The sequence below is a fragment of the Odontomachus brunneus genome, unplaced genomic scaffold, assembly GCF_010583005.1.
Source record: "Odontomachus brunneus isolate Ranch 3 - 2012 unplaced genomic scaffold, Obru_v1 Obru_scaffold_065, whole genome shotgun sequence".
NCBI lineage: Eukaryota > Metazoa > Arthropoda > Insecta > Hymenoptera > Formicidae > Odontomachus > Odontomachus brunneus.
This window is the reverse complement of record NW_022639515.1, coordinates 917,219-939,787: the sequence shown is the minus strand read 5'-3', so window position 1 is coordinate 939,787 and position 22,569 is coordinate 917,219. Positions and strand designations below refer to the sequence as shown.

The window sequence follows — 22,569 nt, the reverse complement described above, 5'->3', positions numbered from 1 at the left end:
GGGGGGGGGGGGGAAGGTCCTATTTCAGACGTCTATTTTTACAGCACATTTTCACGTATTTATAATTTCCGGAGAAATTATCAAAATATAATTTTTCTCTTTTTTCTTTAATCAATGTAGAAAACATCGAGGAATACGAATCTATCGATGTATTTGCGACTCAATGAAGTTGAAAAAAGTTCCAATGATAAAACGAATGACATACTTCTAAGAACGTTTGGAAGGTCGGTCTGGGCAAATTTCACCCGTGTTTGGGGTTCTAGGGTTAATGCTACGTAACTCACACGATATACAATGCAAACACGAGTGCACTGGCCGTCGCGTCGCGCAAAGTTCGCGATCAAAGTCGCGAACATTGTTACCGCACGCTGTGTAATATTCGAAAATACGTCGCACGCTGCAACATTCATAGCTCGGTGGCGGATTATTTGCATGCCCTCCGCCCTCCACCTTCCTCCCTTCCCCATGCCGCGCCATTGTGCGATGTGACTGCGTTTAGTCCGGTACGACGCGAGGTAGAACACCACCGTGGCGAATATAGCGCGGTCTTGGCATTATTTCCGTGTTCTCATTGTCTTCGTTCGGCGGTTCGGTCCCAAAGGGCGCTCCGTAGTTAGGAACGACAGTGCATAAATTCACCGCCCATTATGCCGCTGTATGCCTCTTCGTTGCCGACATTATTCAGCACGCAATTATGCTGCTTAACCGTAAACGGCATTAGGGTGCTTTCTCGCGCGTTCCACGTTGCACCGCAGCTGTCACAGGCCTTCCCTCCGCACGTCAAAATATTATTAATATCCGTGCAATAATAGCGATCAAAGTCGACTTGTGTACCTGCGACATAAGACTCTCGGAAAGAAAGATCAATTTACCAAATCATTTCATTTTAACCATGTCATTTTGCGTTTTAATTAAACGCAACGTTTCTGTCAGCCTTAAGGTCGAATCGGTTTGTACCCAACTAAAAATTTATCCCGCGGTCCTGATTACCTGATCACTCCTGATCTGGTTTATATAAGATGACAATATCGTATCCTAATTATTAATAAGTTCCTGATTGCCATGCTGCGTTACATAGCTTATCAAGATCCGATAATATCGCTTTGTACAAACCAGATAACCGATTGAGTTCAATCTGATTAACACCATGGAATAAATTTTTATGTAAAAAGGTAAGGAAATATAATTTCTTTTCCACATATAAATTCTTTTGAATTTTATTGTCTTTAACAGTGTAGGAATAGACTGTCAATAAGGTCTGTCTCACTAAGGAATATAAATTTCTCCAGGAACAAATTTTTCAATTTTACATTTCAGTTTCCAAAGCATAAACAGCACATATAGGATGAAAGAATAATGAATTACTGCAGAATCGATCTATTTCTCCGCTGAAAATTCCATAGTAATTTCTACTATAAAATTCACACCGTGTAGAGTCGGATATCCCGATAACGAGTATACCGGTCAGCGTCGAAGATGAGAATACTAACGTTACTGCAGGTAACCGCGGGAAAATCACGATTATGAATATCGTGATGTACAATATCGTTAATTACTTGATAACGAACGATGCATAATGACGGGTAATTGATATCCTGCAGGGAAAAAAAAGATTTGGTTGAATTAACCAAATATCTGGGCGAATATGAACGATCCAGAAATTCCGATTGAAGTAACCCGAATTCTGTTTAAGTCAATAAGATTTTTAGTAGATTAATAAAACATGTATGATTAATTAACTAGACATGTATGATTAAATAACCAGACATGTTTGGTTAATCTACCAAAAATCCTGTTAACTTAAACAGAATTCGGGTTACTTCAATTGGAATTTCTGGATCGTTCATATTTAACCAGATATTTGGTTAATTCAATCAAATCTTTTTTTTCCGTGCGACGAGAAAAGTTCCGCGGAAGCGATTCCGCAGCTCAGCTCGTACGTAAGGTCGAATGGATTAGCCGTGTATTTAGACACTCATCGAAATTTTAGAATTAGTCGCGGATGAAATTCCGCAGCGACGTCGTGAATGTGACGAAATCCGCAAAGCCTCCAAAGAGGATACACCGTCGAAACTCGTTTCGTTTATATCTCTTTTCCTCTTCTCTCTCTCTCTACCTTTCTTTCTCCGGGGGGAGCATTTTCACAATATTGCCTGGAAATTTTTATGAAACTGCCCGCCGCGGTACTTTTACCCGCGGCAGAAGGCCCACCTCTACATTAACGGCCTTCAGAAAGTTTTTGAGGGCACAGCCGGCTCTGAGAAATTTTTCAGCGACGCGCATACTCGACGAAGTCCCTGTAAATAAGAACGGATAGCCAGCGCGTGTTGTTTGGTCGGTCACATCTATAATTTATGCGGTATAGCTGCCACACGTGCATGTCGTGCGAATGAAAATTCCAGAAAACACGGTAAACACTTTTAATCATTCCTCGCGTCTTCGATACGACCTCAATGCGTTCGACCTTGAGCTGTTGAGGCATCACAGACTTGCCTTTTCTGTTTGAGACAAAAATAGGATTCCCATCCGAGTCGAAATTTTGATCCTACTTCCTTACTTTCGATCAAAATATTCTATTTAATATCTGCATTGATATTCTGAAGTCTCAGATTCTAAAGCCTTCTGAATTTCTTTTGATTCTATTTAACCTATTAACTTTGTTAAGAGGTCTTCTTTAGAACTTACAAGTGGCATTTTGTGCGTTTTCTGCCGTTTAGAAGCGCCAAGTAGAACTTCAGTTTCCTCGGATATTAAACATACATTGCTCTTTCAGAATATGCAGATGTTAGACGTGAAGCTAAAACTTTGGGACAAAGAGAGCGGCTAAACTCTCATTTTGTGCTTCATTTAGCCTCATTTTGTGGCGTCCAAAATCTTAAATTATTTTTTTATAAAATTGTTAGCTCTTAATGACTAAAGATTATGATTAAAAATATACAAGTTATATATCAAAATTATGCGACTCAGCATTCTGGAGAAAATGACCCAAAACAATAGACAGAATACGACAGACGTATTTAACAGAATTCGTATCTGTTTGGGCTATTTTCCTGTCCAAACAGTGAGGCGCACTACTTTGGCACTTGTATATCTTTAATCTGCTCACTTTAATAGCTATAATTTTACAAAAAGAAATGCCGCAAGATGCGGTTAAACTTGGCCGCACTCTTTGGGTCAAAAATTCCCCTAGATCCATCTTTCGACCGTACTCTGGGAATATTCCGTGCACGGTTGTGTCCCGTGCGTTTTCTTAAGGAAAACGCCCTCATCGTTCCTCTTTTTGTTTTATTGGGCAGATAAACTTCGCTCACACGTATTTGCTCGATCGTGCTGTTGTGTTGTATCGCGCGCGCGGCTGTAACGTCGTAACACGATTCATGTTAAAGTGCTTTACAGCAGTATAGCGATAAATTACACGCCGGTAGCACACAGTTTACACACATGGTCGCGCGACATTTTTTCCCGCCTGCGCCGCAAAAGTAGTTTCACAGCCGTGCGCGCTATTAATAATGGACATTAATAGGGTACTGTGCCGGTCGCGAAACCCACCTTCGTGACTTGGACGTCGTGCTCTTTCGCCCGTGACTCTCTCTTTTTCGCGCGTCGAATGCATTATCGCGGCACGGATTCGCGAAAATTAACTGCACTCGCGCGGGTTCTTTCCCAATTCGTCACGCTGTAGTATCCACCAGCGGGCGATCGATAGCTACGTGTAGCCGAATACCCATCTTGAATGCCGCAGTTTCTCGATGATATCGCGTTGCATGTTTACACAATTCCGTAATATGTATCGAACAGTAGCGCGAGTGCGTCCGCCAGACAAATTAGTCGAAGGAAAGAATACGGCGTCCAACAAGATCGATCCTGGCATCGTAAAGGATGGATTGAACTTCATAAGGTAAAAGTACCAACATCTGGACGCTAATGATACTGACACCTGTGACTCTGGACATTCTTATTGTCTTGTTCTTAAATACGAGTGTTTAAACTTTCAATGTAAAAAAATATATATACATGTATTGAATCCTGCATAGAAAGTTTCTTGGCATCTATTTGAGATCCAAAATAATCACGGGTTCTGGATAAAAGTGTAATGTTTCAGACATACGAGTAAGGAAACCGAAAATACCCAATATTTTCTTTTCATTTTATGTTACAACAAAACATGTTTTTTTTCAAATTATATTGTTCAATAAAATGTTCACATATTGCTTTGAATAGAATAATTCGAAAATGAGATATTGAGAGAAAATGAAGTATGAAAATGAGATTCTCTGTTTGATATTATAAATATTATACTAATATTACCGACTAAAAAAAACGAGTTCTCGTGGCATTTTTGTTTCGATTCTAAAAGAACCCTTTCTTGTTTCACACAAATAGAATTCCTAATTAGTATCGCATTGAAATAATAAATTTTAGGATAAATTTTGGTATTCTAATCAGAGCCTATGCTGCATCTGGGAAAATCTTGAGAAGTATTTCTGTGCGTGATACATATTTATATTTTACGTTAAAGATTCAAATATTTACGTTGGAAAAAACTGAAGCAGTAAGAATATTCAGAGTTAGGTACAGTGTTATTATTGTTCAAGCATTGGTACTTTTACCTGAAATGAAATAAGCGCGTGGCACTCTCGGTGGAACATTACCGAGGCTTTGCTCCGCCGTGTCGTTTTGTTAAAATAAACGGGACGCTTTTGTTGCGCATTGCCACCGCCTTCGCAGAGGTCTCTCAATATCGCCTCTCGCGCGAAATTCTATATTCTCCCTTTGAGAATATTACCTCGTTAAATCTTACTCGTCCCGTGCTCTCCGCGTGAACGGGAAACGGCCCGGGAAACAAACGGCGCCGGCTGGGAAAATAAATTCGCAGCGCGAGTCAATAAGATCACGAAGAGGCATCGTCCATTCTAAACGCGTGTCCCGCATCCACCCCGGATATCTTCGACTGCGAACTATCGCGAACGCGTCGTCAAATATTCACGTGGCGCGACTCGATTCTCACCCTGGTGGTGAAGCGCACCGCGGCTTCTGCTGAATTGTCCTTGCACGCCACTTGCACGAAAAGTGTCAAACGTCTACGATGCGCTTAATCTACTCGCATTGGCGTGAACGTTTCACTAAAAGGGACAGGTGGATATAATGGCGAGTACATCGCCGCGGGCGGCAAGCACAATAGCCATGGCCATTGAAGAACAACAGGCGAAAAACAAAAGGAGCGCCGACGAACACACACGGATACATGCGCGACACGCCCGTCTCTCCAGTCTCTCTCTCTCTCTCTCTTTCTCCTCCTCTTCCCCTTATCCGCTTCTCTCTTTCCGCAAATACGGCGCGAACTGTGTCGCGCCGCTTTCGTTTCGCGACGTTTCGCGACAATGAGAGCGGCTGGCTGCGGCGCGCGTTACAAGCGCCCATGTGATGCAGATGTCAATGCAACCGACGATGCACGCCCGACCGAAGCCCCTCTCTCTCTTTCTTTTCTCTCTCCCTCTCTCTCCCTTCCTCTCTTTCTCTTTCCCTCTTTCCTCGCCGGACATTGCCGGTGTTAATTCTTTTGTGGCCGTTGGCTAAGAGCGATCGGTCGCTCGATAGATGTGCCAGCTACGCTATAAATACTTTTCACGTTTGTCATGGATGACGACACAGATAGCCTCCGCGCATTCACGAGAGGAAAAGGGATAGAGGCCGGGAGATCAATGATTGTCGCGTATTCCGCATACCGCGAAGCTCGCTCTGGTGGTTACTGTTTTAAATTCCAGCCGCTATATATTGTCAAAAGGGCTCGTGTTATCAAAAGATGTAACAGAGTTATTCGGGGCAGATTTTCACGTTTAATTACAGTGCCGAGAATTTCACTGTCGCACTTGGGGAATATGAGTGTGGGAATGCCTCGCGAAATTCCGATGCTAATGTCGCGCTGGGAAAGACGACTCTCTACGAATAACTTTATCGGCTCCCCTTCGTGTATCGTTTTGTATCGTTTTGGAGAGTTGATGGAGGCTAATTATAATAATGGACGACTTCCTCCCCTGATGATAACGAATGGACATTTTCATCCGTGCGAGTACCAAGTCGGGATGTTCGATCGAGCAGTTCTATTTTTCAAACTATGCTCGCGAACTCGCTCCTAATGACGCATCTCTTTAAGCTGCACGATTTCGTGTGCGGTTAAGAATGCTAATTTCTCGGTAACACAAATTCACTTAATCGCTACGGCGTCGAAGGACAACACAAACTTCTTAAACGTAGCGAGAGAGCAGCGAAAAAAGTTCTCAAGCAGCAAGCGGTTACATTAGCAATTGTAATGTTCGTCTTATCCGGCGGATTCGACCGGTAACGGTTCCGTTGTTATTTCAGCCATCGTGGAAAGTTAAAACTCATCTCCACACATAGAAAAATATATATTGCTTCTAAATAAATTTTAGCTGTTTCAAGTATTTTATAAATTTATATATCCATAAATTTATCATAATTTCGTCACACATATAAACTTATTCAAAATACGTCTTGAATAAGTTTAACATTTCAATGAGGAATATTAAATTGAAACAAAAATCCGGCATTACTTATCACATAGAGTCGAAATAACTTTTTCTTCGACAAAGTTTCGTAATATTCTTATAAAGAGAATAAATTCTTCTTTTGAATACACACACGGAAAAAAAGGTTTGATTGAATTATCCAAATATCTGGTCGAATATGAACAATCTAGAAATTCCAATTGAAGTAACCCGAATTCTGTTTAAGTCAACCAAAAATCTTGTTAACTTAAACAGAATTCGAGTTACTTCAATCGGAATTTCTGGATCGTTCATATTCGAGATATTTGGTTAATTCAACCAAACATTTTTTTCCGTGCAATAATGAACTTTTCTAAATGTGTGATGAGTATATTTTAAAACTTTCTTATCAATAAAATATCCTCTGTTGAATATAACCGTTACGCAAAAGAAGGAAAGTAAGCTGAACTGAGAAAAAATACTTGAACATTTATTATATATAATTTATTCACAGAAATAAATTTTACTTCACAGAAATAAACTATATATTCCTAAATAAAATTTCAAATACTTTTTCTTAATGTAGATAATCGGTTTCCTTAGCAATAGAATGACATTTTCTGTGTGTATATAAGCCACAAAAAATTAAAACGCATTTTGTGACTTATGTAGATGGACCCTAACACACACTGATAAAAAACACTTAAAAATTTATTTGTGAGATATAAAGTTGATTTCTGTGAAATAAAATTTACTTCTATGAGATTAAATTCATTTCTTTCTGTGTGAACAAACCTTACACTCCACAAATAAATTTTCAAGTACTTTTTTCTCAGAGTGATTTCGACGCGAAATAAAATTAACGAAAAGCACATTCGCTTTCAATTAATTCCGCGCCTCTCGATATTATCGAAGTACTCAACTACACACGCACGCACGCGTGCACAACAGAAGCGTCGGGACTATAATCTCGTTACGAGCTAGTCCCTTAACTTATTTACCGAAGTTTTTAAGGATCTCCCTGCCGCAGAAGGGGAAAGGGGATAGGGAAGATGCATTAGCAGCTACAATCTCTCCCGTATGCACGACGGCGCGATCGATAAATTCTTTCCGGCGGATTCGTTGCTGTATATTTTTCCACGGTATTCTCGCAACGTGCCGGCTAACGCTAACCTCACGCGACGGGCATTAATACACGTTGAACGCGCACCCGACTTCTCCTGTAGCAACAGTTTAAAGTGCTTGCGTTGGAAAACGCGGACCCGGCGGCACCAGCGCCTGGAGGGCGAGAGAGAAAGCGGGCCCCGGGGATGCAATTTCTTCGGGGGCGGGAAACTGAAAGTTTCTGCGGCAACGTGCCGCGTTTGCGGCGCGCATTAACTCAAGTGGTTCGGTCGCGGAATAATCAAGGACCTCCTCGAAACTCGGGCACGTACACGTCGCGTGGCTTTCGTGGCGCGGGGTCGCCGTTAATCTTCGTTCCCGTGCTTAATCTTCTAAATAGCCGGGCGCGACTTCATCGGCGGTCGGATGGCGGCGCCGCCGCTACCACCGCCGCAAAGGGCAGCGTCGCGTTAATTACGTTTACGTGTTGCGTTTCGCGAGACGGCGTTCCCGAACGCTGGGAATGTGTGTCGACCGCCCATTAAATCGGCCGCCCTCATCGACTCTCATCGGTCGTTTTTAACGCAGATCACGATCCCTGCGTTTCCTCCACGTCCCCGTGGAGCGACTTCCCACGTCGCTCGAGGCGGACGTTTCTCATAATTCCGCCTGCGTATCGATCGCTCATTACGACATTAACGTGTCGACGCCAGCGTGACGATTAATTCCCCCGTCGTTGTCGCGGTCTACGCAACATCCGCGGCCCCCCCGCTGTCCGCCGCAGGGAGCGTCGGGCTCGCCACGAGCAGTTGCCGGGAAATTGGAGATGGAAACACGGAGATGTCGGGGAAATTCGAGACGGTCGGGAAATATCACGGCAGGCCGGGGAAATTGCGAACGATCGTCGAATTTCGGGAGAGAACGGAGAACTCGGTCTTGAATGGGCACGTGGAATATTGGTCGCGTAGGATTGGCAGATAAGGCGCTTTCTGTAAGTTACAGTCGGGAAAAGTAACGTTCTTGTAATCCCTCGGAAAGAATGTCATTTGCCGATGTTCATGCGCGCACGAGAATGTCCTATCACTACAGGCTGTCTTTTCAGCTCCCCAACATAGTCCTTTGAATCCTCTCTTAATCCCCTGCTCGTAACTCCGTCGTATATAGAGAGCGCGAGTCGTGCTACCATCGAGTCCCTTTTAGTCGCGGATGCTTTCTTCTTCCTCTCGCCGTAATGTGTAACTCTCGTCCCACGACTCTCGTCGTCTCTTGTCCTTTCAGTCTGGCGTGATTGTAAGACCCACCGATGAAATTAACGACGACCAGTGTGTCCGATGAAAAATTACCGACAGGTCGTTATTTTAATACAGCTCTCAGACTCTCGATATTGTGCACGGCGCGCTGTCGTCAAATGGGCTTGAAGCGAGTGTATTATCAGATGTGTTATTCTGGCCCCGTGAGAGATTACCTTTTATCTACCCTCGGATTTATAATTAAATTTCGCGGCTAAAATTATCCCCCGCCAGCCGTTCGCGTAATTTTAGTGTCACGTTTAATTATAAATCTCTCTTTGTCGAGGGTGAACCGAAGTTGCCCGCAAAGGGTAACCCGCCCTGACGGTATTGAACCTGTCGCTGTCCAGCAATTCAAACATTTCCCCCGACCCGACCGACGAAATGAAAACGCAAAATTACATTTTAATAATAGATATGGAGAAAGTAGTTTGGAATTCATGAGGGTGTTTTCTCGTGATTCATAATAGAAGACTTCTTCTATCTTGTAATTTTTATAGCATTTGAAATGTTTCGCGATACTCTTACGAATAGTTGTACTAATAAACAATGACAAAAGTGCACGAATGTAATTCCCAAGTCGAAATTTTAATCCTACTTTCGGTCTGAAGTTTCTAACAATTGTATATTCTAAAGGAGCAATGTGTGCTTAATACACATGAAAACTCTGACTAAAGTTCTGTTTAACACTTCTAAATGGAAACGCACAAAGTGCCACATATAAGTTCTAAACAGGACTTCTTGGCAAAGCTGGTAGATGTTAAATAGGATTAACAGAGGTCGATATAGATCTTATTGTCTCAAAGTATTAAGGTATTAAGTAGAGTATTATGGCCGAAAGTAAAGAATGAAAATTTCGACTCGAGTGGAGGAACACGAAAACGCACATTTCGTTATATGCAGAGAAGAGAAATTATCGTTCCAAGTAGCGAAAACCAACATTAATCCTGGATAATGGCAGCTGCTGTCGCATAAATCGAGAAAGAAATCCGCATTGAGAGATGATCGCGAAATAAATTATTACCAAGGCCGAGTGGATTGAAACGAGGCTCGCCGCGATAAGATATTCCCGGCGGATGTGTCGTAACGCGGAAGGGATTAACCCTGATCCTGAGAGTCTCTCGGAAAGCATCTCCCCTACGTGTCCTTCGTAAAACGCGCGGATATATGTATATGCTCTCGTGACGCTCGTCATTGTCAGGCCGGTCACGCTTTTCGTTTCGACATCATCCATATGGCTACGTCGGCTTTCGCTCGAGAGTGCAATCGATGCAGGTGCATTGCGTGCATCGTGTGTGCGTGTGTCGGGCAAACAGCGGCGCACGGTATCGCGAAAATTGCGTACGATCCCTTATCATGGACGAGCGCTTCCGCTTAACCGTTATCACGATCGTCGGCTTACACGCTGCAATAATACGTCGCCATACTTACGAATCGTCGCGCGAGGTATCAATTATGTATATTTTCGTGTAATCCTGCAAGAGAGAGAGGGAGAGAGATCCGCTGTTCGACATTATTATTCCCTCGTCCCTCAGCCAGGCGTATCGCGGACGAAAATGGGCTTTTAATTCCTGGTTTCCCTTTTCCCGGAAAAATTAAAAGCCCATTTTATACGACGAAGAGCGTGGCGCATTTTTCTTCATTTTTCTTCCTTTTTCTTTTTACAGGGAGGAAATTAACGTATTAAATTTCCATCTCGTTCGCCACTGAAACACGGGCGAGACGATGACTGTAATATTCTTAAGAAAAAGAGTGAACGTGTCCCTCACGTTTAATGTCATATAATAAGATACGCTAATAGGCTTCTTACTTTATCACGTACTCGTCGTAATTCTCATATAATCATAAGTAAGAAAATAATGGTCAAAGTTATATAAAACGCCTATATATACTGAGAGAAAAACTATTTATTCGGTAATATAAGTAATAACATATATTCACTTGTGCCAATATCTTTATAAAATATCTTTCAAATAAGAAAATATACATTTTCTCGAAACCTCAACTTTTCATGGAAGCAATTGTTTATTCTATTAAATACAAGAATTTAGTTTAAAGTAAGTATGTTATTAGAGTATATGTTATTGAATAAGTATTTTCTTTTTAAATTTCGAGATATCTTTTCTTTAAACCAAATCCTCGCGATTGTTGCCACGATACGTTACAATGCTATGATAAAATGACGTTATTTTACACGACGTTATTTTACTTGATGCTAGTCGTCGAGCAAGCTGTGAAGAGCACTTCGCGGTGAGGAAAAGCGAATCGACGATCCTCACCGTCGTCATCGTCGTCATCGTCGTCGTCGTCGTCGTCGAGATGGAATACGTGAGCGTTTCGCCCGATGAAATATAGGGCAGAGCCCAGGGTAGAATCAAGTTAGGGGAAGACACCCGACTGCCTCTCAACTTATTTTACGGTCTTAACTTGTTCAATGCCGCTGACATAATTCTGCGGCCATTAATATGCACGGCGCACGATGACTGGCTCGGAGATTCTGACGAGAATACGTCGCGTGGCTGGAAGTTTTATTGCTTGCGAAAATGACGATAGCAATGCGCGAGCGTGGGCGAAATCGTTTATCCGTATGGAATCTGAGATCGGGAGCGCACGTGGTTTATGAAAAGTGCACAGCTTTACGTGCACACGATGAAATGTCGGGAATCGTTGCTTCGTCCTATGTCTCGCGATATCACGAGAATACTCTCTCCCGAGACAGAAGCGCGACCTCCGCTCATGGAACATTCTGTTGATTGTTGCAGGTATCAAAATGGGTTGTTTCGGGAGCAAGGACAAGTTGAGCAAGGAGGACATGGACTTCCTCAAGTCGCACACGCGATACGACGAAGCCACCATAAAGGAATGGTACAAAGGCTTTAAAGTGAGTATCGACGGTCACGTGTCGATCGTTTGCGACGCAGACGAGAATAAACGGGAAACAACAATGACTTCGTAGCACGTTAAAACGGGAACGCGACAACCGCCCCGTTAATCGATAGCAGCTGACGCTTGTTTACGGCAGCCGCGATATAAACCGAAATTTGCGAGTCCAAATCGAACTTTAGTGGAATAAAGTCGATGCAAATGGAATTGATTCAAATACGTATAGTAACAAATGCATTCGATGTATCTGTGATATGCGGCAATTGGAATAAATACGCGCGCGGCCGCTCGTACCTGCCAATTATGTCGCATTAAACACGCGGCGATGCTCCTACGCTTCGTCGTCCTCACGAGCACGCTCGTGTGCTCGGTTAAACGCGAAAAAGTGGCTCTTCGCGGGATCCAGACCCGTGACAGAGCGTGGAGAGCACGGTTATAAGTCATACGGAAGCTCACGGTTATGAAACTACGTAAGTAAGAGGCAGACGCGTCTTATACGAAAGCGTGACACGCACCGGTAAATCAGCTCATTCGCGGCTTTACACGGGAATGAAAGAGGTCAATTCGGCTGTGCTTTCTACCGGCAAAATGACGTTACACGAGATTAATAGAATAAACTGCGGTGTATAAAATGACATTAAATAGAAATGGAAAATTACAAAGGAGAAAATGTTGTACATTAACAAGAAATGTTTGATATTTGTAACTATAGTCACGTAGAGGAGTAATTTCTATAAATTTTGGGATAAAATAAACCATTTTTTAAGTAAATTCTAATATAATGTTAATGATAATAATCGCATATATGCGTGTTATTGTTATTATTTTATCTACAAAAGATTGGGGCTAAACTAAACTTTAGTTATATCAACTATTTTTTCTCTCAACATAGTGAAAATTACAACAAAAAATTTTGAAGACAACTAAAATTATTCCAGAAATTAATCTTGCTGAAAAATAAATGAGGTCAATATATTTAATTAGCCGCGTATATAATTCTGCAGGAAAGTTTACAAATTAATTAAAGCATATATATACAGAAAAGATTTATTGTAGAAAGAAATATAACTTTCTATATAAATATAAATATAATTTTCTATATAAATATAAATATAATTTTCTTTTACTGCAATATTTTCTCCGTGTACGCGAGGAAGTTCGTTGTTGGATATTTCGTCCATTCGGCGCGCGATATTTATTCCACGAATATTCATCCCGGACGAATCTCGAAGCTCTTATTGAGGAATTTTGCGGGGGGCAGGACGTGACGTTTCCAGAGGAAGCCGTCAGTGCACCGTGGAAAAGTTGCGCAGCACTTTCCCCCGCTGAGCGATTTAAACGGGCGCGAATTCAGCGGAACTCGTGGCGCTCGAACTAATTAAACTAAGCGGAGTCGCGTTGCCGAACGTTCCGCAATCCGGTCGCGTTTCTCGGCCTCGTCGCTCCGCACAATCCGCAATGAATCACACGCGACTTTGTCGACTCGGGTTGAAATAAATGGAGACTGATCGCCGGCGCGTATCGACCTCGAGCGGAGAAATATGGCCGGAGAGACAGATTGAAAAATATCGCGATGGCGTTCGTTCTCGTTGCAGAAAGGGTTGAGACGAGCGCGATTAGGGATTCGACGTCGAAGGTGTCGTGATGTCGAAATAATGCGAGTCGCCCGAGCTGTCGCGGCTCGTTGCGTAGCGAACCGATGGGATGAAGATCCCCCCCTTAGATCGACGTAATTTTTCACGGGAACGAAAGTCGCATTTCGGTCAAATAGCTCAATTTAGGGGCAAGATGTGTGTTGTCTCAGCAGAATATTTACCTCAACGCATTTTTATATTTGAGCCCACGTCCTGGGCTCTCTTCTCATGCGCGATATTGTAGCTGTAATAATATATTTCACACTTCACAATTCATTCTTAGAAGAGAATTATAAAAAAAAGGATACAAAAAAGATTTTGTCAGAATAATTTATAATCTGTCATTATTACCAAATATTTGGATAGGAATAACAGAGATATGAATTGAAAGTTATAGTAATTAAGAATAAAATAAATTCTTGGTTGAAATAAAGGTTTGGGAAGAGAAAGGGAGAAGTCATAATGGATCTTTGGTTAAGGGAAGATTTTTATTCTTCCTTTTTTCGTTTATTCTCATTTTTCTTCTTTTTAAAGTTTCTTTTTCTCTCTCTTTCTTTTCTCTTTTTGTTTTCTGCTTTCTGTATTTCTTGTTTTTATTTTGGTTTGTTTTTTATCTTTTGCTTTTGACTGTATCGATTTAATGTAAGAAATGATGCCCTCGCAAGCAAATGAATGAACGCAAAAATTCTACTAACGATATCTCGCATTTCTTCTTGGAATGTTACAGCAAGACTGCCCTAACGGCAGGTTAACGCCGGCGAAGTTCGTCGACATGTACAAAATGTTCTTCCCGTCCGGCAACGCGGAGGAATTCTGCGACCACGTTTTCCGCACATTCGACATGGACAAAAACGGCTACATCGATTTTAAGGTGAGCCCTCTGTGATCTCTTTCTTGCAACGTGCAATGCGCGGCCAATGCCGTAATGAGCCGTGTAATAGCTGTACTCCTCGTCCACCGGAGCTCGGGGGAGGGAGGATATTGCCAAGGAGTATATACGTCCGCGCGATGTACTCGTCACACGTCGATCATTCCACGTGATTAAACACAACCATCGGCCGGGATGAAATCCGCGTGTTCTCGAAGCGCTCGTAGCTCCCGCTGAAGAGAGCAGCGAACGCCACAATACTCCCCATCGCGATTACGCCGCCACGACGTGGAAATATCGCTCGCGCGAACTTAAGTCGACCGGCGAAATTGGAAATTTGCCGGAAGCGCGCTCCATATAGGACAAGGGAGCGGGGGAGAGTAAGGAAGGGCGGGAGGGGGAGAAAAAAGATCAGCCGGTGGACTAATGCACTAAGACGTAGCGCGATAAAATACGGGATGTTCATCTCGCAACGGAAGTACGAGAGAACGAGCCGCATTACATTCCATTATACGCTCGATAAATGCGGCGACGGCGATCTTCTCTCGTGATTTTAAATCGCGTGTTTCTCTTGTGCTGGACGTTTGAGAATGTGTTCATTCCAGGCCCCGTTCGAATCTTCAACAATATCTACGGCATTAGATACTCCCCGTGTAATTAACATGAATATTCAATGAAACAGACGTGTCTTTGTTACTTGCAAGTAATGGAAAGTGAATGCGCGCTTATTCTTAACTCTCTGCGTACTGTGAGACCCGAATATTTAATCGCACACCAACTTTCGTTTCAGAGGGTCTGGGAAAATTTTGCAAAGTCCACGAAGAAAAATTTCAAAATGAAGTAAAATTAAAAAATAAAATTTCAAAACGTACTTTCAAAAATTTCAGAATAAAGTTCCAAAGATTTTAAAATAAAATAGCGCAAATCTGTTTGCGCAGATTTTGATTTTATTTATTTACTATCTTATAGGCGAGATTTTTCTATATCTCTAGAAAAAATGTATCTAGACATATTGATTTTCAACAAAGTTACGATAGTTCAAAGTTCCCCGGATTTAACAGACCCAGATTGCGCGTAAAAAAATGACTTAGTAATATCAGCTAAATTGCGGTAGCTAATTCACTTTTAGCTTAGTCAAAAGGCTAATCGTTTAGCTGTCACTGCTAAAAATTGACTATAACAGTTAAAATGCATTCGCTATGAAATACAAATATATTAGATGACATTAAAAATGCACATTATTTCAAATAGCTAAGAAAATGGCAGTTATTCCTAAATTTCTTATCGTATGCATATATTAAAAAAGTTTGCCGCACAGCTACAATCATTTGCTACAGTTTCTAGCAGCTAATGTTTCTCGCTGTAGCGCCTAAGTTTAAACAGCGAATAAATTTAGCTTCGGTAGTATCGACATTAGATGTCCCTATTTCAGTGACACATCTTATCTGCCACAGCTATTTTTTAGCTCTGGAAGCTAGTTCTTTTTTTGCGTGTATACTGTATGTCTCAAATAATATGACTGTACGCGGAGGATTAACTAGATTTCAAGTCTACATCGGTGTTTTTCGTTTCGAGATATTCGCGCGAGACATAACGCGCGTCATATCAAATATTTTGCAACACATGTAATGAAGTGCAGTAAAGCAATTGCGTCTGTTTTTACGAAGCACTGCTCGTCGTGTGAACGCGATGCGAAACTTGGAATCTTTCGGGAGAAGTGATCTACGTTGCATTGTCTTCCGTTTGCAAGCATAGTCCACTCTGTATATTCTCAGTCGAAGATAGGGTGTGTGTGTGTGTTCTCCGGTAATTTAATACGGTTCGCCAAAGGAATGACGTGCCGGCGAATGGCTATTCGACATCTGACCCGAATACGCCGGATAAAATCTCAGGCTTTGTCTAACGTCGCGTTTTGTGAGGTGATTTTGCACCGCATCATTGATCAAAGCCTTCCTGGCGGCTATGATTCGCCATAGAAAGGAGAGATAAAGAGAGAGAGAGAGAGAAAGAAAAGAGAGAACGGTCCTTCGCGTCCTTCGACGCGCCCAACGCACGCGACTTTTCAGCCCCTATCGTGTCGAACTTCAAAGAATGAATCACCTAGATCTCTCGATACTCGAAGTTCACCATCCGTAATGTTTGATCATGAAATAGCGTGCGCGCCATTCTTGACGTAATATTCCAGTAATTAATTGCGCAACTTACTGGGAGGATATCGATTCAATAATAGCCGTGTGTCGTAATTTCGTTCTCGAAAGGTGATTTTGTTTTTTCGAGATATTAGAAGGTTATATGAGGACGAGAGGTCTTTTAATCAGCTCTTATTTAACAACCAAGTGCCATTATTCGTCTATTCACGTATCAGTATTAAAAATCGAAATCCTCTCAGTCCTCGTCAAAGATTAATCTCAACTTAATGAAACAATCGATATTATCTATCACGATAAACTGATTCCAATTAACCTTTATGTTGGAAAAGAGCAAACGCGCGTCTATCAGAAGCACGGAAGTCTCAGCACACCAACGCTTTTTGTTTCAATCCTCTACGAGTCCTACAAGCAAGAACATCGATGTTTACATCGAACCGCATTCTCTCGATCGACTGGACGTCGCTGTAGCTGAATCAGCGGCATCAGCTATTGACAAGTAAACCTACCCAAAAGATACATTTCTTTCTAATTTGGCACAAATGTAAAAGTATAAAAAAATTTAGGTAATATTTTTTCAGTTTGGCCCATTTTGAGTTTCACGGGCAGTTTATAGCTTTTTAATGTTCTCATTCCTACCATCAACAAGTATAACAAAAATGCATAAGAAATAAAATTGAATACAAGATATAGTTAAATAATTTTAACAAAATCGGCATAACTAAGACACGAACCATTCTAAATTTCTCTAGCCAAGATTCCAACCGAAATATTTTAAATCTGTGCTAAATTAGTCAAAAATGATTCGAATCTCATCCAAACCGAGAGAGAAAAATCCGGTAACTTTAATTAAAATTTTAACAAAATCGGCATAGTTGAGATACGAACCATTTAAAATTTCTTGAGCCGAGATTCCAACCAAAATATTTCAAACCTATGTTAAATTAGTCAAAAATGATTTGAATCTCGGTTAAACCGAGAAATTATTTGTATAAATAATTTTTTTTAACTTTTTACATGTTTTGTTTAAACATTTTATTATTTATACAAATAATTTTACACATTTAACTCCATGTTCATAATTGGCAAATAAAAAACGTCTATATCTTGTATTTCTTATATATTTTTGTTATCCTTTTTGATGATAGGAGTGAGAACATTAAAAACTTATAAATTGCCTGTGAAATTCAAAGTATATAGACCAAAATAAAAAAATATAACCTAAATATTTTTTGTATTTCTACGTTTGTGCTAAATTAGAAAGAAATCAGAATGTAATTTTTGGGTAGGTTTACTTCAGAGTCCCGCAACGTGGGGGGAAGGACAAGGCCGCGTTTCGTCATCTCGTAACACACGCGTAACGTGGTGTAATGGCTTTCCCCCACTCCCGTGTCACATCAGCTGATCGCTTACCACGCGGTCGTTCTGATCGCGGTCGCGTTTAGAATTAGGGCCATGGTACACAGAAAAATTTAAGCAGTAAGATGTAAGCAGTAAGCAAATTAACCAATCACAGTCGTTGATTCTTGGACCATAAGAAAAATCGCGACTGTGATTGGTCAATTTGCTTACTGCATATATTTTACTGCTTAAGTTTTTCTATGTACCATGGCTCTTAGGGCCTGTACACACAGAAAAACTTAAGTAGTAAGAAAATTTATTAAAATGAGTCATAGCCAATTCTTTCTTCTTGCAATTCAAGAATAATCGATTGTGATTAATCAATTTTCTTACGTTTACGTGCTTAAGTTCTTTTGTATGTTCAGACCTAATTACTCTAATCAAAGTTAGGACAAGGCATTTCTAATGAATCTGCATCCTGTCCGCCATCTTCAGGAGTAATGTGAGTTGTGGTGAGAAAGGAGATCTAAGACTAAAATGACAAGGCACACTGCAGCTTCTCTCTCACTTACTTACTCCTCTATAAATGGCGAACAGTGCCCTAATTTTTACTTGAGGAACTCTACTCTTACCTCTCCCTCTCAGCCGTGGACCGTGCAATTGGCGACCAGTCTCAGGACCGTCAATTTCATAAGATTTGCGGTATTTGAAAATTTTTGAAAAGTTCTTATCACGCGCGTTGTTTCTATATGATATCATGTCTTATTCTTATATGTTTATTTATGTGTGTGTGCCACCGATGCATTTATATTATTATAATCTCAACGAAAAAATACCAGTTTCAATAAGAACTTCTCAGAAATTAGAGAGAGTCCGGCAGGTCTTATGAAGTTGACGGTCCTGAGCGTCTAAGCGCGGCGTTTCAGAGATAAAAAGTAGAAAGTAGTCGTGGATCTCGAAAATTGCCTCGGAAGTGCAACTAATTTCAAGCACTGTAAATGATATGCCATCGCGGAAGTAACGGTATCCCCAAACTAAAGTGATCAACAGTATCTTGTTTCCGCGTCGCGAGAACGGTAACTTCCGCCCATGAGCCATCGCGTGCTACAGACGGAGCTTAATCCAGAATATCCCAGGCAATATCGAATAGTCGAAAATGAGTGGTTGTGTCGTATCTAGCGCCCCAGGTCGCGAGCGCGAACTCCGCCCAAGCAGAACCATCGACGTTAACATTTAATACTCGGCAAGATGCAGATGCAATCTGCCTCGCGGTTGTGTCTCGCGGTCGCGCGGCAGTTAAGAAATTCCGTGTTTCCGCGTGGCACCGGGCAAAGTTTCATCAGTGCTCACCCCGATATGGAGCCCATTGTACGTTCTGCCCCCGCTCTGCCGTTCTCTCCTTCCCGTTCTTTCTCGCGAGCTCAAGTTCCGTATCTTCGCGCGTAATATTCTCGCGAACTCTGCGAGCGTCTATTATCTTAACACTCGGCCGCGGCTTATAAATAAACCTTCGCGAGATGGCTCGATTCTGCCCGCGATCGCATCGTCGACATTACGCGAGACTCGCCCGGTTCGATGTGCTTCCAAATGCACGAGCTTCGCAGATCACGAGCCAGGTACGTAAGCAACAACCGTTCCGCTTCCATTTCGCTTCTCCGTCTTGTCGTCGTCATATCGACGTGGCGGCTTATAATAACCGCACAAAGACCGGTTCTCCCTTCAGCGAGAGCTCCCGTCACTCTCACCCTCTTGCAGTCGCGTCGGATATACGATATCAGTCTTCTGACGAGTCGTTTTTCTTCGGACGGGAGGGGGAGAGAGAGCCGAACAAAGTCGTCTCTCGAGTTTGACCCTCGCGATAGCCCGGCTAGACGAGAGGGGAAACTTTTTCGCGATGTGACATCTTCCAGAACGTCGCCGACAATAACCGCAATAATAACCCGTAGAATTTATATCGGAGGAGGGTGTGTATGTTTGTCTCTCTCGTTTCTTCGATAAGAGAATGTATTTTCCGCGTTGCGGAGGCCGCGTTGACGTGATCAAGTTATACGGTTTTTACCTTGATTTTTCGGCGACAACAGCCGAAAAACAAGTTTCTCATTTCTTGCTTTTTGAAATCCTTCTGGACGTTGATCTCTTCTTATCTCTCAGAGCGTAGCTTCGGATACGTAAAACCACTCCTTCTTTCTCTTCTTCTTCTTTGTATCTTTTTACCCCGACCTCTTTAATTCATGAGAATCTCGAAATTTCTTGATAATTTCACTGTAGTCGTTATTCTAGAACTCGTAGTTTTTAGGATCTCTGAGATCGTAATGAAAGAAATTCCTCTGACTAGGATGAGCTTGAACGCACGCTTAAGCTTAAACGAACTTCTTATTTACATTATGCACGTTCCGAAAGACGAGTTTTGTTGATTCGATGAACAAAATTGTAATTTTTTTCCTCCCAAGCTGCGTTAGTATATTTTTTTAAGCAGATTTTTATGTCATATCTTTGTATCTTACACTTTATTTTATCTTTTGTATCAAATTAGGATTGTATTTAGATGGAGAGTTCTTGTCGCCAATTGTCTTCACGAAAACGTATAATTTTTAACAGCGGAACTTTGGCGATTAAATTCGCACAACTCGTAGCCACGAACTAATTTCGAATGGCTCGCGCAACGGGCAGCCATTAGAGATTTAGCGATCCGTAACTTCCGCCTATCTGAACTTTATTTCCCGAACAATTCCGGGACGTAACAATGATAAATGACCGGCAGGTCATCTCGACATTCTTGTAACTTTTCTTATTTACCAAAGACTCGAGATCCGTTTATCGCTCTTCGCCGAGCAGTATCTGAAATCTCGGGGAATCGAAAACATCGCGTTCTGCATAAACAGTGCTTTGCATTCACTCATACGCCGTATCTGAATGCACTACTAGTGACATGACAGATATTCCTCGGCCTGGACATTGATGTATTCCTCGGCCCCTTCGCGATACGATCTCTCTTTCTAGCCGTCGGATTTTCATACTCTCTGAAGTACAGTCGGTCTATTCTTCACCGAAATGCTATACTTATAACTAGTAGTTCAGTTATAAATATACTGTAATCAGTAAAAAGTCTCACTGAAAGAATCAGTTAATAGTAACATCTGTTCCTATTATTGCAGTTTTTATTATGCAGCTTGCAAACACAGACAGTATTATTACACTGATAACAATAAAGTATTTGTGTACTACAGATTTTGCAATGAAATCTTACTTCCGCTGGTCGAAATCAGTGAAATATAAGACGGAGTAGTAAAGTGACATTATTTCCATTGAAAATCAACGAATATTCACTGATTATCGCGGTGAAATACTCCTTTTACTGATTCAACCAGAGACATTTTTACTGATCCACTTTAAGAGAGCAGGGTTTTCTTAGCGTTTTCTTCAAAAGTCACTCGAACGATGTTTGGAACTTTACGCGTACAACATTGGACAAACGAAATGCGATAATTATTCACATAGTTAAGCAATTCTGAATAGGTTCTAACCAGTTGAATTCAGCGACTTTGAAACCGCTAAATACGTATTCGAAGACTCGCCAACTCGGCAACTCAACAAACGCTCCTTTTCACCTCGCGAACGGCGTCGAAGTTTTTTCTACTGTTTGCAAATTTGCAAAAATCCCGAGCAATGCAAACTTCCCTCTCAGACTTGATTCTCTTGACGTGTAAACTTCCCACGCGGCATACTGTGTAATTGCATTGTTGCACACTCGGACGCTACACTCGGCGGGGGCTGAAAGTTCGGCCCGAGGAAGATTTGCTTCGAAAGTTCATGTCGAGAGGACGTTTCAAGAACGCGCGACTTCTAACTTTATCCGCCGTATAATCTCCTCCATTTTGCATGAGTAGTACTTTGCATTTACGACACAGTGTCGGTGTGTTAAGACTAACCGTAATACCCCGGTAATTTCTTCAGGCCGATGTTAACTTTCTCTCCCACTACAATGTTCTACAATGTCAACTCGTTCGCGCTCACTCGCTACTCCGAGAGCTTTTTGCGAAATCGCGAAAATAACAACTCGTTCGGAATAGAGATGGAACTGAAGAGTCTAGAACTACATTGGCAAAAAGGTTCGAAAATAGCCATTAAGTCTGGATAATACTTACCAGCTGTTTTAGTGAAATAGTCTCAACTAAACGTGTAGGTGAATACAATCAAGTACTTTGGTAAGTCTTCACAAATAACTTCAGCAAGACTTGGTTCAGCAAGACTGTCGTCAAAGTTTGGTAAGACTGTTACAGAGACTCGGTGGCTATTGCCAATTCAGGTGGTGCCGCATTACCGAACAATTTCAACTAAATAAAATCATATTATATTTAATGAGACTCACCATATTACGTAATAAATATATTACGTTACTTGACGAAATAACCAAATACTTCGGTAATAGTTAAATTACTTAGTAATTATTACAAAATTATGTAATATTTTGTTCACTTAAATTATTAGTTCAACTAAGTGAAGAATTTGTCTTAATAACTGTTTTGTAATTATTACCAGACGGTTGGTAACTATTATCATATTGGATACTAATTATATGTACTAAACGTTGCACTGAAACGCTTAACCAAGCATTTGTATTTGTTAACTATTACAAGACTTTTTTTCTTATTGTGCATACGCACACAAGTTTGTAGTATCACTTATTTACACCAACACGGCAGATTTATATTGTGTAAAGCACGAAGTAGAATTCTCCGAGTCCTCAATTTGTAACACTTATCTTAAATACGAAAAACTTTTCCCTCTCTCTCTCTC

The 22,569-nt window shown here is 41.4% G+C and overlaps 1 protein-coding gene across 8 annotated transcripts in view; it reads left to right on the top strand.

Moving 5' to 3' along the window:
- The window catches only part of LOC116846483 (neuronal calcium sensor 2), a 219,177-nt gene that overhangs the window by 150,580 nt on the left and 46,028 nt on the right, over positions 1-22,569 (top strand). For all 8 annotated transcript variants that reach the window (XR_004378504.1, XR_004378505.1, XM_032820370.1 and 5 more), the window contains 2 exons: positions 11,662-11,780; positions 14,144-14,287. Coding sequence is in view for 6 of the 8 variants with exons in the window: in XM_032820364.1 (XP_032676255.1) it covers positions 11,662-11,780; positions 14,144-14,287 (263 nt within the window). In the remaining 2 variants the exon portion in view is untranslated. The remainder of the gene's footprint in view (positions 1-11,661; positions 11,781-14,143; positions 14,288-22,569) is intronic.